The sequence below is a fragment of the Struthio camelus genome, chromosome 4, assembly GCF_040807025.1.
Source record: "Struthio camelus isolate bStrCam1 chromosome 4, bStrCam1.hap1, whole genome shotgun sequence".
NCBI lineage: Eukaryota > Metazoa > Chordata > Aves > Struthioniformes > Struthionidae > Struthio > Struthio camelus.
The window spans coordinates 73579091-73597057 of NC_090945.1; the positions used below are offsets into that span (position 1 = coordinate 73579091).

The following is a 17967-nucleotide window of genomic DNA, read 5'->3' on the forward strand; positions in this document are numbered from 1 at the left end:
CATGCCTGAAGCAATTTTTATAAGTGCCTAGGCATATATTATGTTAACTACACACTGAGTGTCACTAAACACTTAAAAAAAAAAATCACTGACTTGATACAACAGTGGAAACCGGAGGACCTACAAGGAAGTACAAACATTTACCTCTTGATTGCACAACGGTGTAAAAGCAATTGCATACTCTGCCAGTGCCACATCGTTCACCAACTTCTTCACCTCTTCTTCAAAAGTTGAGCTAATAATTCCTTGCCTGTGAAACTCTCCATGCATCCTAGTAATTAAGTTGTTCCTTTCCTGGCACTTTCGGATGAGGCAAGCCAGCCTAGCCTACACAGAACAAACACATACAGGTTGATTTCATTCCCTGTTGAAAACTGTGAGATTATATGCTGTGTCTGATGCAATTCTGCACATTTTGACCCAAAGTTATACATTGCATTCCTATGTTTCTAGGCCATTCAGCACCTCTGCACCCTGCTACAGCAATACACAGTAAGCTGGAAAGAGATATTCACTTTCCCATGTGTGAAGTCCCTGTTGACGAGCTGAAGAGTACACATGGCCAAATACTGCTTTGCCAGCTCACCCTTGTGAAAGCCCAGTAACAAGCAGCCTAAATCAGTGGCATTTCCAGAAAGCAGGCACATACACCACACACAGAAGGGCTATGAAACACTTAAAAATAAATAAGTCCTGTAACCAAGGAGATAAACCATAAGTTTTCAGCAAAATACACTACCTTCAGAGGAGCGAGTGTCAACTTTGCTTCACTCTTTTGCTTCTGAAGTTCTTTCACCTGACAGAATAAAAAACTTGTTGCTTTAATTTATTCAAGAGTCATTTTAAAGTACTATTGTACTTTTTTGATATTTGTTTTAGACCTGACTTTCAAGGCATACACTTTGCATATTTTTGTGACCCTGTATCACAAAGAGCATAACATAAAGCAGCCTAAGACACTGTTTACACACCAATAGGCCCTTACACTCAAACACTGCCCCAGCATTAATGTTGGCATTATGTATTACCAAACGCTTTGGGACATTTTTAGATGGAAGCTTACACCACTGATGTTATTTCATCAAAGCAAGCACCACATTAAAGACCTGGAGTCCTTCATTATGAAATTCATATTCTCATCTGCTCTGTGAATCTTCCAAACTACTCCTTTGGGGAGCAATTTTCCCTTTTATCATCTATATTATGTTGCAGAATGCAAGAAACAAGGAGGGATTTTCTCCACATATACTTCATGTCATGCTTTCAAAAGCGTACATTGAGGGCTTCCTACCCCTCTGCCAGGGTCGATGCATGTCCTCTACTATGAAATGAACCAGACAGCCTGAACTGTACCTTAAGATTAAAATGTTTATTGCTCATGGGAAACCTATTTTCCAATTATGCAGGAAAAGAAACAGTAATCTGCTAGATAAAAATCTATCTGAGTTATGATTCAACACAGTATTATTTGGCACTAAAGTACAGATTCATTTATATTCATTTTATCTGACAATTTATGTTTCTACAAAGCCTTCAGTAAATATATCACGTGCATCAAACACAAGACTCCCTCCATGAGAATTCGGTTATGCTGAAAGAGGTCTCCCGGTCCTCAGCTAATAAATTGCGGGCGTGGGAAGGAATGTAGCAGATAGCAGAGGAGAGAGACCTTGTGCTTTACCTTGTGCTAGCAATGAGGGAACAAAGCGGAAGCTGGCCATAGGTCCCTTTAGTGGAGACATTATAGTCTTGACAAGGCATGGAGCAAAACACTTGGCTGATGCAATTAGGAGTTGCCTATTTATGTGGATAGCACGTTTCACCCTTTATTCACCTGCCTTCTGATGCACACCATCCATCAGCAGAGACAACAGACGCTACAAAACACTCCCATTTTACTACCACCGCTCTGCTCAGAGGCATCCTAATCAATTCCTGAGAGGAGCCACTAATCCCCTGTACAGGCCTGGCTAAAAGTAAATCACTGTACATGACAAGGCTAGAAATAATAAAACTGTACAATAGGTGGATTTATTGTGGAGGACGTAGGATGAAACTTGTGTTCAATAGGTAGAAGAAAACTGTCTCTTGTGCTTGACAAAAGAGACAGAGGAGGAGCACGTTCTACACATTGTAAAAACTATTTAGAAAACTGCTTAGCTTGCAGTTGTTTCACAGCATGATCAGCAGTTCCCATTTAGCTCACATTATAACAATCATCCATTTCCCAAAAATCGTTTCCAAATAAATAAAACAGGGGGAAAACGGTACCACCCTTCTAAGGGGAATAAAGTCATAGCAGGAATTTGTCTCCACCTGACAGTTTAGCAGCTGTAGTTTCACTGACAATTAAGGCAGTATCTCTTGTATGTACCTGCCCTCGTTTAGCAGGTAAAATACAAGCCAGAAGTATCAAAACTGCTTGTGTAAGTATATTTGCATATACATGCAGGCTCTCCCCAGAGTAACTATGTCATTAAAAACATATATATACACATACACATACACACACAAATATACACATACATACATATATATACATATAAACCACACACCTAACCGAAAATGGTAAGAAATTCTTAACATGTAACCCTAACAGCTAGACCAAAAAATATGTTGTCCAAAACTCTATCACTAGCTCACTCTCCTAATCTTATATAGTGTGTCAAGAGCATTGGGAATGTTAAAAATCCTGACAATTAATCCTCACTCCTAACTAAGGAGACCGCTCAGCTAAGAATTTCAGCGCCACTTTGCTAGCATTAGGCTGTGGGGATTACAGCAGACCCTGGCAACAACTTTCTTTATAAAGGGACTACCGTTTTGCCATCCTGTTGACCATGCAGGCATTTTACATCTTTCCCTTATTTCTTTGAAGACAGGGTAACTTTTATAGGCCTGCATACCATTTAATTATCTCCAGACCCATTCAAGGAAGAAGAACATTCTGGCTCTCATTTCAGAAGAATAAAGTAGAATCTGAAGTCTAAGCTCACCTCTAAGTCTAGGCACACAGAAAAGAGCTTTGTTGTACCTTTTCGCATAGCTGAGCCTGAAGCACTTCCACTTCATTTTGCAAATCTTGAAACTGATTTTGTAATGCAGTCTGGTCCCTGAGCTGGGCTTTCAAGGTCAGCACTTGCTGCTCTAATCTCTTTTTGGCTATTTTACTCTCCACCATTTCTTGGGCTTCTCTCACATTGTGCACAGGCTAGAGAGCAAATATATAGATTTTCAAATTAGATGTATAAATTAATAAAAATATTATCAATTATGCTTTTGGGCACTAAATTTCTCAACATACATACCTACCTTGTATGTCACAAATATTTTTAATCTGGTATAAATTATATGACTTCAAAGATTCAAAAACATATTAGCATTAACGTTTCGCACTAATCTTAAAACTGTTTATGAGCAAGGAGTTCTCGATCCTCTGTGAGGGTAGGTATAGGACTGGGATTTCACAATGCCCCTTCAAGGTAAGTACTGTATTATAATCATTTCAGACCTGGGGAAATTGGGGCACAGACAGATTAGCTGACTAACCTAAATTCACATAGTGAGTAAGAATAGAATTCAAAAGTCCCTAGTCTCCTGCTCCAACTTCTATATAATAGGTCCCTTGCTTTCCACATATATTTATCTTAGAGAGTAAATTCCACTCTCACAGTTATTTTTTGTTTTGGAAGGCTACTAATATTAACCAGATTTTAAGTATAGATTTCATATTTAATATTAAAAAAGGAAATATTAATTACATTAAATGTAGTATTAGCGGTATAGAACAAGGAGAAGGAGGATCTTCTGAATTTAACTCCCGCTCCCCCACTCTGCTTTTTTCAGTTTCATGCTCTTAGACTGAAAGGATTAGTGAGAGCTTTAGATTTATGGCCAGCGTCACTAGGTCAGCTCCTAGAAGAGATACTATCAGGTTAAATGTATAGTCTAAGAATGAGGAAAATCTAAGGGCAACGAAAGTCTTGTCAGAGACATTTCTGTTGTTTTGACCTTATATTAAAAAAAACATTGAATTGAAAAACACAGCTGTTCAAGCTTTACTATAACACGCTATATCCATAAGTCTGAAGAGATTATAGCATTGCAATGACTAAGCTAAAAATTCTAGTCACACCTGTGATACACTGCAGTAAAACCATATAACCTTCTGACAAAAGACGCAGGAAGATGCTTTGATTTTAGCAGATGTTAACATTGATAGAGCTGGAAGAAGAGCTACTGTTCAGCCACGATGCATAGCAACTGTTTAATTTTCCCTGGTTTTGTGAAAATTTTGACACTCTTTGTGACTACAATATACTAAAGGTACCAGTACCCAATTTCACAGGGAGCAAGCTGAACTGATACCACACTGATAGCAACACACCATTGCAACACAAACTAAAAATAGAAATATGATATTTTCATACTGTTTTTCTTAATGAAAGAAGTCCTCTATGCATAGTATTCTAATAAGCCAGAGCATGCTTTGTATCAAAATTTTGGCTCCCTCTTGTGTTAACAGAAAAGAACAATAATAATTGTTGGACACATATCAAGATTGACTACATCAGGGTTGCACTGACAAAGCCTGAGTACTGTCTGAGACATGGTATTTTCCTCATCCTTTTCATTCCTACACAAAATCAAAATCCAAAAAAGAAAAGCTGAAAACAAAAACGGAAACAATCCCTGACTGAAGAGGCTCAATGAAGAAAGAGGTGGAAAAAAATTTGCTTACAGTTCAAAGACAAAGGTTCCCTCTTTCCTTTTCTATTTTGCTAACCTGCCAGGATCTTTTCGTAGTTCCAAGAAAGAAAAGAAGGAAATAGTATTAATTTATGATCACTTTCTCAGATGCCCCAATGAACAAAAGCCATTGGTTTTACAGCCACGCTCCAGAAGAGTGAAGGACAGAAGCTAGGTCTGGTAAATACACTAAAGGATAACTAAACCCAAAATTTATCACTTAACACACTGAGTTCTTATAAAACCGGCAAGATCTCTAGCCTTTAACGTTGATGCCTAAACATTAAAAATATCTTCCTCTTCTTGTGTAAGCAAGCTCACTTGAAAACTCAAAAAACAAATGAGACTGAATCTGATTTTGTGGCTACAGGCCAAGACAGGAGCCTAGTGTTTGCTGGGGAGGTCTGGCAATTCATTTATTGTATGCATTTTATCCAAAATTCTTGTATTGATTTTCAAAGCTGTAAAACAATAACCTGCTCCCTTCCTGCTCCCCCACATATATTTCGCAACTCCTACTACAACACTACAGTTCAGAAAGCTACCTTAGCATCCCAGAAGATTTCCCCAAATACTCCTGTGCTAAATGGTGCTTCCTCTGTGAGCAACACCATCGAAAGAGAGAGTCCTAGTTGGTGTACATTATCTTGATTCTCTTTTTTTGCAATGTATATCTGCTTTTTGGAGTCTCAGACAAGAACTAGGATCCCTTGGTGTCAGGGGCTGCAGAACATAAAATATCTTCAAACTCCTAAAAGACACACTTGAAACATGTCTCAAAGACTTCACAGTCTAGGTTCTACATCTGGAAAAACACATCATCATTTCTTTCAAGCGTTGGGAACAGAAGATGTCGACTAAATGTAGTTTAGAACAGGAGAAAGTATAAATGACTATGATTTACAGTATCATACTGTATTAATATCTTTGTGGGATGAAAAGAACTTTTTGGATAGGGTGACTACTAACTGCAAATAAGAGCATGACTATTAGTTCACACAACTGCCCTCAGGAAGAAAAATGATGCTAGCAAAGTAGTTCATGGCAGTCATTGTGTCAAAATTCTTATTTATTTTTTATCTAGAAAAACTTAGGTCACATTTTAAGGATTTCACACCAACCCACAACTGACAGCTTGATGTTTATTAACAGGTTTATTTTAAAAGATAAATATTGAAACAAAGTCATACTCTTTGCTCCAGTATACCCACTCCATTTCCTATTTGTACTGCTATTCGCATAACTTTGCCAATCAAATGAACATCCTTTGGTCAAGATATCATGGACTTATGTCACGCAAATAATTAACTGTATCATCAAATATTGTAACTGAAGGACAAACCCAGTTCTGTGATGTACATACACTGCATCTTTAATACCAGAAGAAGATAGGTGGGTGCTGAAGCACAGAATTTGATATCAACCTACAATAACGATTTAAATTAGACAAAGAAGTGAGATCTATATCAGACAACAAAATACCCTAAAATGAAAAATTTAGTTACTGAAGTGATCTAAAAATGACTTTTCAGAAGAAAGGCTGACCTGCACTTTTTCCAGTACACAAAAGTTCTGCGAAGATTAATGAATTTATATTCCCATGTGGGTCATATAAATAATTAATACCTTACTTCGGTCACCATAAAATAAGTAGTAATTGCCCCAGATTGTCCCCAGCCAAAAGGGTTTATCTCCATTGCCCAAAAAAGCTCTGAAAAGCTTAGGTGTTTCCTTAACCAAAACAACTTGATAAACTTGCATTCGTTTTAAAACAATCTGGAGTTTCCTTATAAATTTTTATAAGTTCCTTCATAAATTTATAAATTTCACTAAGTTTTGAGATGCTACATCCCAATACATCATTTTGAGATTAAGAAGTCTGTGTTTCATTTTCAGGTAGAGGTCAGAATTCAGTTCCTTAAACATTGGTACCTAATACCAGGTAAGGAGCACAAGATAATCTGAGATAAGTGCATGGGACTTGCAGATGGCCTGTAGGGGACTGTGCCCTCAGCTAGGATGACCTAAGGAACTGACATGGTATAAACAGTGATATTCTGACTCAGCTGATCTGAGTCAGAATATTTACTTTTTCCAGAATTTGTTCTTATTTTTTTCTAAAGCCTTATCTCATGCATTCAAACTAAACTTGTAAATATTGTAGTTTGTTTCAAAACTGTTTTTCCATCTGAAAAACGTTACATATTTCCTCTTTGTAATTCTCCTTTCAAGAAGGATTGAAATATTTTGGGGGCTAGCTGCAAAGTTTTTATGAAAACTTCTTCCAGGAGACATTGGACTATTCAATAACTAAAACTCTTTTCGTAAAACACTTCATTCTGGTGGAAAAAATGAAACCTTTATTGAGGCTGAAGCACCCTTTAATAAGCCCACCTGAAAATCCATACCTCAGAAAGAGGCTCCGGCCAGAGGCAGCAAAACTTTCTAAGTGCCTCTTACACAGCATGGAGGTGTCTAGAACACCCAAACAGAGCCTGTGCTTTTCAGCTGTCATCCTTTAAACAGATCCTCTCCGAATATCCTCTCCAAAAGGTTTTCCTCCCTGCAATTTACATACATACCACTAATTTGCAGTGCTGTTTTCCAAGAATTTTGTCCCCAGCTTCTTGTTTAAGCTGATCTAATTCTGAAAGAACCTGTGTCAAACGTGTTTTCATTTCTTCATATCTTGTTTCTGCAAAGCCAAGCTCTCTGTACCACTTCTGAGCCTATCGGGAGGAGTAAAAAAGCAAAATTACTGAAAGTAGTTGGTCTAGCAGTTGTTTCATTTCTCAATACCAGTTTACAACCTTGAGGCTGATTTCAATGTCACAAGTTTTAAATTGTTGTAAATTGATTGAAGAAAATGGAATTACATGATATACAGTATTATAAGAAATGAGTAAGATCTATCTCTTCTCCCTTCCAAAAGGAAAGGCTTTACATTCTTCTAAGTAATGTGAGAAAGTTGTTCTTTCCCTTATATCAAAAAAACAGCATTAGAAGGACCCAAGATAATATTTTCCTCAGTGAGTTTGAGCAATGCCTGTTATTGCTTGACACATCCCCGTATATATAAGCTTGCCATTACAGTAATACATGCTGCTCAGCTAAGCAGGTAGAGGAGACTAGCAGGAACGTGAAAGCCAAGGTGGTAGGCAAGACATAACCCAGAAACCTTCCTTGGTTAGCATTAAAACTGCAAATTTGCTTCGCACAGGCAGAGAACTAGCCATCCAAATTAGAGCTTCCACAGAGATGGTGTGAGGCTTCATCTTTACTGCACAGTCATTGACAGAAGGGACGATGCTCATGCTTTGAGCTGTCACTGGATATTGCACGATCCCTTGATAGAGTCAGATTTTACATCATTTTGCCTCTTATTCAAAAACTATTTCAAATTCAGGATTGCCATAATGCTCAATGCTTCTACTCCTTTCAGATATTAATTCCTAATGAAGGGGAGGGAAGCAGTCTGCCCAGAGATGGCTACAACAGATATTTTGTGCAATGTGTCTTTATTAAGCACTGCGCTTCTGTCATGAGTGTGCTGAAGGAATGCAACTTCACCTAAAATTTTGGCCAGCAATGACCGACTGTGCAATTCCTCATGTAACTGAAAGATCAAAGAGATACATTTTAGGTCTGCAGATCAGAGACTTCCCTCTTAGTAACAGTGTTAAGTGCTGGCAGAAAGAAGAATAGCCATGTAAGAAAATAAGGGAAAAAACAAATTTGCTTCTCAGAAATACATCAGAGTAGAAGGTTACCTCCTTTTTTGATTTTTCTAATTCCTTTTGTTGCATTTTTAGCTCTTCTTTTGCCCTTTCCAGTTGCTCTTTCATCATACTGTAGCTTTTGAATGTGCTGCCCTGGTTACACGACAGAAAAAGACGTGACTCCTCTCACGCACATGAAACAGCACACAGATTTTTACAGAACAAGATACATGTGAATTGGTAATTTGCCATCCATTTCGAAGCTGACTTTAGCACCTCAGAACCCCAGAACATGGGAGGTTACAGCATTTTCTATATTCCAAAGTTAATTTAGCCTTGCTCTCCAAATGGCATTTAGATCTCCCCCTTTTTTTAAAAGAGCCTTGAAAACATTCCTTATTGTTACTATTTACCTCTTTTCTGGTGAAATAGTCTGAAGGATCTACAACCAGAACTCCTTTTTCTTCAGTCTGAGTTACACTACATGCTGTTTCAACTTTCTTTGGCTTAACATCATGTTGTTGACTTACATTTTCTTCTTTTAGTTTTACTATCTTTTCCTTTGTTCCCATATTTTTATCTTTTCTCAGCTCTTCATAGGTGAAACCCAAATAAGACATTAATTCTTTCAATCTGTTATTTTCTAAAATGAAATTTGTATTTGCTTTCTGAAGTTCTAAAAGCTGTTCTGAAGTTTCTTTCTTGATTCTGTCTATATCTCTTTTCAGTACACATTTTTCCTCTTGTAAATCAGAAATTGTTTGGTAACAGTTGGTTCTGCACTCCTGAAGCTCTGAAACCAAGGTCCTGTATTTCTCTTGTTCACCCTTTATGTCTGCCAAACTTCCTAATAAAGCTTCTTTTTCACCTTCTAGAAGAGATATTCTTTGTAAATTTTTCTCTCTCTCTTTTATTAATTCATTATTTTTTGCTATATAGTTCTCCTTGTCTTGTAAGAGTTTAGCTATGTCTTTGAAACATCTATTTCTTTCCTCTTTCAGGTCAGAAAGCAGCTGGAAATATCTCCTCTTCCTTCCATCCAGGGATAAAACACTCTTGGGAAGTTTATTTGATTCCATCATCAACAATTCTATTCCAGAATTCCTACTTTTCGCTTCAACACATGAGAGGTTCTTAGAAAAGGTTTCAGCACAAATGATTTCTGGGCTGATGGTGTTCTCTTCTGAAACGGAATTACAACATTCATCAGCAATTTCTTTCTCATTAAGTAAGTTTTGGAAAGAAATGTTAGCTTCATCTGCTGCCAAAATGTATTGAAAATATGCATCCATCTCCTCTGCCAGTGCACATAACTTCTGAGCACATTTCTCATTCTCCTCTTGTAACGTACAGACTTTTTTTGAATAATTTGCATTCTCTTGCATCAGTAGAAATATCCTCTGAGAACACGTAGCCACGTCCTTCTCTAGTTCACGTATTTTCACGTTACATTCATTATCAGCTTCCAGTGATGCTACATGACAGAAATACTCATAAAAATTACTCTCTAGCATTAACACTCTCCTTAAGCTCACATCCCTCTCCGGCATAGCAGAGGAAATGTTCAGTGGATACGTCTCTTCCTCCAAGCACGCAGCTTTCTGAGGGTATGCACATTGCAATCTTTCAGCAGCCATTTTTTGATGGGAGGAATTCTTTTTTGGGTCACACAGATTCAGGGCCTGTTCTTTCTTATCTTCCAGTCCATTTCTTGAGGGGTTTATTTGTTCAGTTGGTTTCTGAGATTGTTCTCCTTTCTCTTCTGTTTTGATTATATCTCCTCCACTGTATACCCTATTCACTTCATCAGGGATGCAGATTTCTGAGAGGTTTCCTTGTTTCTCCATTAATCCAGAACTCCCTTCAGACTGCTTGTTTAGGTCTTTAAAATCAGCACATGTGTTTTGTACACCTTGTGGGCTACCTAGACTGTGCTTGGGATCCATTCCTTGTTTTCCAGGCCTGATCAACTCAGTTTTATTTAAAATTTTGCTTATTTCCTCAAGAGCACAGGCCATCTTTTCTGGTTGGGCTTTCTCATCCTTCATTTCTTCTCCTTTAGCTCTCCCTCTAAAGATTTTTTGTTGATACTTTCCATCATTAACATCTTTATCTACAATTTTATTTTCACTTATGCTTTTTGACAGAATTGGCTTATTTTGCTGATACCTTTCCACATCATGTTTTTCTAACAGGAATGTGAATGCAGTGCAAGGCGTCTTTCCATGAAGAACTGCAAAAGCCTTATCTGAAAAGCCTCTTTCTGAAACATGTAAAAGGCCATCAGAATAAAATGAGGTATTTACCTCATTGAAATTGAGGCTCATCACTTTCTTCAGTGTTGTGACAGTTGGCATGTGGTGGCTTTCAGGTTCTAACAAAGTAAGTTGGCGCTTGTTCATCATCAAAGCTTCAACCACGGAAATAGGCAAAGCCTTTGCTGGTAGATTTATAGTTTGTTCCTTAAAGAGAGAGGAGTGTTCTTCATCTTTGGTGTCCTTACTTGTCACATCATTAGTTAGCTTCTCAGAGCAAGAAGGAAGCAGTCTGGCTGGAGGGTAGCTCGGGATATGTCCAAACAGAATGAATGCATCTTCCAGAGCATCTGCCATTTTATCTCCAAGGCTGATCTGGTAACAGCAAGAGAGAAAGGTCTCAGACTGAGAAATATAAGCCGAGGAATATTGTTCTTTCTATGTTGCTAACCAAAATTTATTTTTTACTTCATCCATAAAATATCTGATTACATACAGGTTTTATTTAGTGAGAAAAAATATTGCCATATAAATAACTTTCAAATAATTCTCGGTTTTTCCAGCAATTTAAAGATTTGTAACGAGGGCAACAGGAGAAGGTACAAATAAATCAATCATTTTCTTAACGCGCACCTATCGTCCTCTTGAATAACATCTTTAATAGATATGATTTCAAGCTATTTTGACATTCCTCTTTAAGTCCACCAACCCTGCGTTTTATCTCGCAATCCCTAGACTCGCTGTGCTCACAAAGATAACAAGAATAGCAGTAACTTTTTTCTCACCTGCTCAGTCTCAGTCAGACTGAGTTCTTCAGGAGTTTCTGCAGAGGCACTGAAATTCGGCTCCAAAACTGGCTGAAGTTTTTTCGGTAGCTTCTCCATGTGCTTAAGCCAATCAAAACCGCATCCTGATGTTTCTGTTATGGTAAAGCACTAAACAAGTGAAATGCTACTGGCAGGAAATTACATGACATACAAAACCAAAAACCTAAAGTCTGTCCTAAAGTTTTAGAACAGAATATATTTTAATCATAGTATGCCCACAACTACTATCTCTAGCAGAAGAAGAAAATTACTTTCTCTAGCATGTGGGGATAAGCACTATATGATTAAAAAATAAAATAGGATTTATAAGAAAACATAAGCTTTAAATATGTTACACTTGTTTTTTGGTTTTATCCACAGTTATCAAAGCACGTTACAAATGGAAAATAAATTTCATAATAGAGGGTACAGGAAAACTTATGGGTTAAACTTAAAGGGTTAAAAAGTATTCAGTGCTGGTCTGTATTGGCATCCACTGAAACCTGCTGTATAATTGATTTCAGCAGGAAGAATTAGACTGATAGAATTTGTTGAGATCAGATTCAGATTTGTTGTTATATTTGGTCTGAAAGACAAATTCCCTAGGTGCACAGTATTTCCAAACACTGAACTACAGTATTGTTTCAGTCAGGACATAGAAGATGCGTCCCCTACTTACGCATCTCTCTAGCTTCTTGGAAGTCTTAGGAATTCCAGAGAGAACTCGTATCTAAATGCTAGTGTCAGGCAGGTGAATAGTAATTCATTCACCCTCTCAAGCTCTAGGTTCCAGATTAGAAGGTTTTTGGAAGGTCTTTTACCTTCTTAGTAATGTGCATCACATGAATGAAAATATCTTCACTTTTACTGCACAGAAACTAAATCAAAATTCCAGCTTGTTTTCATACCAGACTTTTCAGCACGTAGTAGCACAGTTGGAGTCTGTGTAGCTTTGCTTCGGACTGGATCTGAGACTGGTCCCCATTTCAGGTTTTGAAGGTCATCTTCGACTAGCTCTCCATTCTTAACAGGAAAAGGAAAAACAGATTATAAACGTACAGTGTTTGTGGTATCACAAATAGGCATCTAAACGTCCTTTGCTATTTTACATTCAAAACACCCATTATTTTGTTAATATTGCTATTAGTTTATAGAATTTTCCCATTCCAACATACATATTTTTTAAGTGTCTTGGTTTTAAATTTCACCCTAATGTTTTCTTCATGCTTCACAAATACTTAGGGAAGAAAATCCCAGTAACATATATGTGTTATGTTACAGATGGAACACTAGCAGGGCACAGACTAAATGACATGACCATAAGCGAAGAGAAACAAAGAAATCAAGAAGGGAGTGAGACTTTGATTGTTCAATGCCCGGCACTGTGAAGGCCATAAAGGTGTTCCTAGAGAGGAAAAGCACTATGTAACAAGTAGAATACTCCTTCAGAATAATTTTTTCTTTTCAATCTATAACTTAACTGTAAATTTCATATTGTGTTGCTTGACATCTTTCTTTCCTCTGCCACTGATTAAATTTGGATACATTTAGAAACTGGCTGACAAATTAAGACACAGACACGTGCTACCAGTTCCGTTTTCCTTGTATTTTTTATTCAGGCATAGGCTGCAAATGGAACACTGCAGACCTGGCCCTGCTGCCAATTTTGGAAACTAATTTCCAACGAGATTTATGTGACTAAATCCCTCCATGAGATGCAGTTCACCTCTGCAGGACCAGAGCATGACACCTAATTGGATCTAGTAATAATGCTTGAAAACACAATAACGACTAAGGCTAGTTTCAAGAATAATTGATGTGCTTCTCATTTGAATGACATAGTATCTGCTGAGCAATTTCATACCATATATATTTCACAGGGATCTAGCAATCCTGCCTTCACAAACTGCTTTTTTCCTGACTGGGGAACAGACAAATGATCCCATTCACTCTTTTAGTGAAAATTGATATACCAGCAGCTATCCAGAAAAGTATCAGCATGAAAATCCTCCTTAGACTGCACACTGTTCTTCATTTTTATTGCTGCTGGTGGAATACGGTGAGCTTATATAGGATTTTTCTTGTAACTGTTTTGGTTTAAATACTACAAGATCAATGTAACGAGATTATAGGTGATACTAAAATACAGGACAAAGAGGGAAAAACCTCTTCAGTTTCACCATACAACACCAGAGGTCTCCCTTCTCCTTTTACTATGGATACTGAATTTTTCCTTAGGCTCTCAAACCACTATTTTTTGCTAGAATAATCCAATTCATAGCGCTAGCAAAAGAGAAGGAAAATACAACCAGCAATGCAGAAAACACCAAGGTCTACTGCTGGTGATGTTATGCACAGTATTTAAGGAACAAAACTGAGTGCGCATCAGAAGAAAATATACTGGTTTAACAAGAATTATGGCATGTTCACTTATACCAAAAACTCCGTAATTAAGATTCAGTATCCTCCTACAGTGACAGATATGTAGATTAATACTTGAACAAAGAAATGGTTAGAAAATTTTGGGGAGAGATAAAAATAACCTTTCATTATGGTTCAGCATAGAATGAAAGTGATTTGGTCTCCTTCTGTCTCCTGAAGACTTTCTGGGTTCCTCTTCAGTAATGTCAGGTATATCTTGGTTTCACAGCTTCAGATAACTCAACACTTACTTTCCCCCCTTCTCATTTTTCCCAAATTATAATAACTCTCCACTACCTACTTTCCTGCTCTGGGACTGAAAGCCCTCACACCCCTCTATTTTAGTTAGGCAGTCCCCTTATAGCAGTCATTGGTTCTCATGTTGCAGTTGGTCATTGTTTCCATGTACAATTCAAGTCCCTCTAAAGATATCTCAAGTTTGTGCAATTTTCAAACCATTTTTTTCACACCCAAGAAAAAGGGAACTCACTAGGTAAAGTAATCATAGCAATGACTCAGGCTAAGTCTAAAAATTAGCAGCAACAGTCAGTTCCTCTGCCACCTCAGAGCAGTTATAGAGAAATACGTGGTGAGGCACACTTGTACGAAGGTCAACTGTGCACCTACGTGCTACAGGTTTCTGCAGAAGGATCTCACCATTTTTCCTCTCATACACAAAGATAACATCATAGAGCTCACTTTTTTGGTACTAGAGAGTCACAAATGGTACAGAATCACTTTGTCTGTAAAGCTGATTTCAAGCGCCAGGTTAAAAACTTTGTCTTGATTTCTTCTAGGCCTTTATCAACTCCCAGTTCTGGGGAAGAACTCACAGTGTGATTGATCTCCCATACTAAAGGGTTTATATATATATTCATTATCTCCCAGCTAGCTGCAGTTACAAAATGGAGAGACCTTGAGATACCAGGTCACAATCTGAGTAGGGTAGCTAAGAATGAGGTTAAGCTGATTTCACTTTATCTAACAAATCTTCAGAAGAAAAATAACCCCCCATCATAGTGCATTAAAAAAAAAACTTTGTTTGAGTCCTCTCTGTGAAATGAATTGTTCTTTGTCAGCAAAATGCATTGGCAGAAGCTGAATACCATGCTAGAGCATATGCAGAGCTTTCCCATGCCATGCTGAAGTGAAGTGTTTGAAACAAACAAGTTCTATTCAACACATTCAGAGCACATCACAATGTTTTGGAACTGTGAACCACTGAATATCTCAACACACTCCCAGTGGTGAATACTGTATCTATCTTCTCTTCTCTTCCACTACCCTGAAAATCTCATTGACAAGATTTGTCAGTTACCCTTTTTTCTTCAGCATCCATGCATAAATAAGATGTGAAAACCCACCCAGCCAAACGTGCACTCCTGCACTGAATGGTGTCCTTGAGGCAGAGGTCTCTGAAGTTCTGGTTATTACTTCTGGTGCTGACCTAAAGCTATGGCCTTGGCATATCACTTAAAATCTTAAGGAATCGAGATTTGTGAAGTGCCCTCAGTGCACGCCTAATCAAAAGCACCGACGTCAGTGAAATTCTAGCACTGATTTCAGTGATTTTTCAATGAATCAGACTCTACTAAGTTCTAGTACATCAAGAGAAATAAAGGAAACCAATACAGTAATAAATACACACTTAAATTTCCATTGCACACCTAATAATAATTGTAATCCACTATGATACAAAGATAAAAGTTAATTATACTTGGCCTTCCTTTTACTTACCAGGTCTACACCGACTGCAATGTTGTCTCCATTCTCCAGTCTTGCAAGACATGAGTCTTTTTCATCTTCTTTTTTTAACTTCAGGTCCCCTTGGTCCTTTAAAGCCCTATTTTCATTCAAAAGCTCTTTGATTTGTTCCTGCAGTTTGATTTCAGATAATTTCAGATCATAAACATGATGGCAAGATTCCTCCAATTTCCTTCTGAGAAAGTCTTCAGAGTCCTGGGAGCACTGAAGTTTAGTCAGCAAGTCTGCTTGTTCTCTTCTATTGCCTTCCTCTTTTTCCCTTAAGAGATTCAGATTATGCTGCAATATCTCAAGGTGGCTTTTCATGTCATGCTCCACAATTTCAATGAAAGTTTTCAATTTTGTTACCTCCCTGTCAGGATGTATATTGCCCTGAATCCCAGTGAATGCTGCTTCCAGCTTCTGTTGGAGATACCGTACCATTCCTTCTTCTAACTTGGATGTCAGAAGAGCAATATGGGTGCTGAGATCTAGGACTTGCTTTTCCAGCCTAGACACCTTACCCTGGAGGTAACATTCCCTTTCTCTCAGCGCTGCTGTCTGTTGCTTCTGCCTCTGCTTGTAGTGCTCAAAATACTCTGACTGGCTTTTTACTTCTTCTTCTTTTGTCTTCAGCTGCTCCTGAAGCCAACATAATTTTTCCTTTTGCTTCTTCTCTGCCTTTTCTTGGATTTCAACCTACAATTTCAGTGGTTTGTATGGTTAATACTGTAATTTTTTAGCTCAAATCTCTTCTCCCATTTTCATCTTTCTTAATTCTGCTTAATTCTGCTTCTTTTCTGGAAACTCAGGTGTAACGTAGGTAGAAATTTTTAAAAACCTATAAAACCCTTCATCAGAGCAAAACTAACCTGCTATTTTAGCATTTCAGATATCACTGAAATATCTCAGTAGAAAAAAAAGAGTATATCTACTACTACCCAAAATATAGAAAGTTTTACTTCCTTTTGCATGTTTTAAAGTGTTTATTGTATCAGAAAAAATTTGGGCTGAAATTCATACAACCAGCTCCCAACTATACTGTAACACACCCTTCACACTGGTATTTTTGTAGCACCTTGAGATCCCAGGCACGATCTGAAATCCCCTGTGATAAATGTTGTTTCATCATGCAGAAGAAATAGTTCATTACAAAAGTGCATACTCTGAAAGTGAGATACTGCAGATAGAGAAACTATGGTCAATTATATAACGCAAAATATATCTTTAAGGGACCAAGTTTTTGCCCTCTGCCCTTCACCATACCTGTCATCCATTACCTCATATCATGGGTCCCCTGGAAAAGGAGAAAGGAACAGATGTGTTCTGAACAAGTTTGAGAAAGTCTTTAGTATTTTCACTTGCACCAAAGCATGCTTGAACACTGAGAAACATGCAAAGGTGTTTTGCATATGTTTGCAAAGGTGTTTTGTGAAATGTCAAAGAAAGATAAGAGAAGACTCTCATGATTCATGTGCTGTCCTTTTTTCGAGCAAAGCAATAACCACCAGTATCGTAGTGCAACTGGGGCAACTTTTAAGCAAGACTGAAGCACAGAAACATTGTTGTATCTCTTTAAGTACAAGTCAGTCCTTTTGATCTCCAGTGTTTTCATATCAGAGGTGTTCACCAGCAAGGAGAAAGAAACCTAGGCTTAAATGTAATGCAATATCAGGTAGGCAGGGGATAATAGTTTGGTTTGTTTAACTGTTAATGGGAATATATGGATTTCTAAGCTTCTTGAATCTTGAAAAAATACATTTTACTTTTTTAATCAGAAGAACTAAGCCTGTTGCTTGTACTCATGAGTAACACCACATGGGACTACAGTGTCCTGTCAGATTATACAACTTTGACTTAAAAGGCTGAGAAAATGAAAGTGTATCTTAGGAAAAACAGAGTCACTAAGACACTGTTTAACTGTAGACTGATGGGCAGAAACCCTGTACCTGAAGAACTTTCTTTCCTTTTCCATTTTAAGGGATCCATCCAATAAGCCGTACAAACAAGGTAATGCCTGCATTAGGTATTACAAGGGGCAACAACTGACTCTCCCAATACAAAGCATTTACTTCTTAGGTACTCTGGAGAGTCGGAAGCTTTCCCTCGCAGAGCTGACAGTTTCAAAACAGACACCAGGGAGGCAAAGCTGAGAAGGACAGAAAACAGCAGTGCAACCTTCTGTATAACGCAGTAGCAGGTCAGCTTGTTTTAGTGAAGGGCACTCCTCGGAAGCAGGACTTAGAGGAAAGGCTTTGCAGAGTGGTGGCCCAC

General features: G+C 37.8%; 1 protein-coding gene across 1 annotated transcript in view; it reads right to left on the minus strand.

The window, feature by feature from the left end:
• The window catches only part of C4H4orf50 (chromosome 4 C4orf50 homolog), an 82860-nt gene that overhangs the window by 62222 nt on the left and 2671 nt on the right, over window positions 1–17967 (minus strand). The window contains exons 3-11 of the mRNA XM_009686294.2: window positions 15688–16392; window positions 12438–12552; window positions 11509–11642; window positions 8882–11098; window positions 8520–8621; window positions 7332–7478; window positions 3035–3211; window positions 740–796; window positions 145–327 (exon numbers count right to left, since the gene is read on the minus strand). Coding sequence (XP_009684589.2) covers window positions 145–327; window positions 740–796; window positions 3035–3211; window positions 7332–7478; window positions 8520–8621; window positions 8882–11098; window positions 11509–11642; window positions 12438–12552; window positions 15688–16392 — 3837 coding nt within the window. The remainder of the gene's footprint in view (window positions 1–144; window positions 328–739; window positions 797–3034; window positions 3212–7331; window positions 7479–8519; window positions 8622–8881; window positions 11099–11508; window positions 11643–12437; window positions 12553–15687; window positions 16393–17967) is intronic.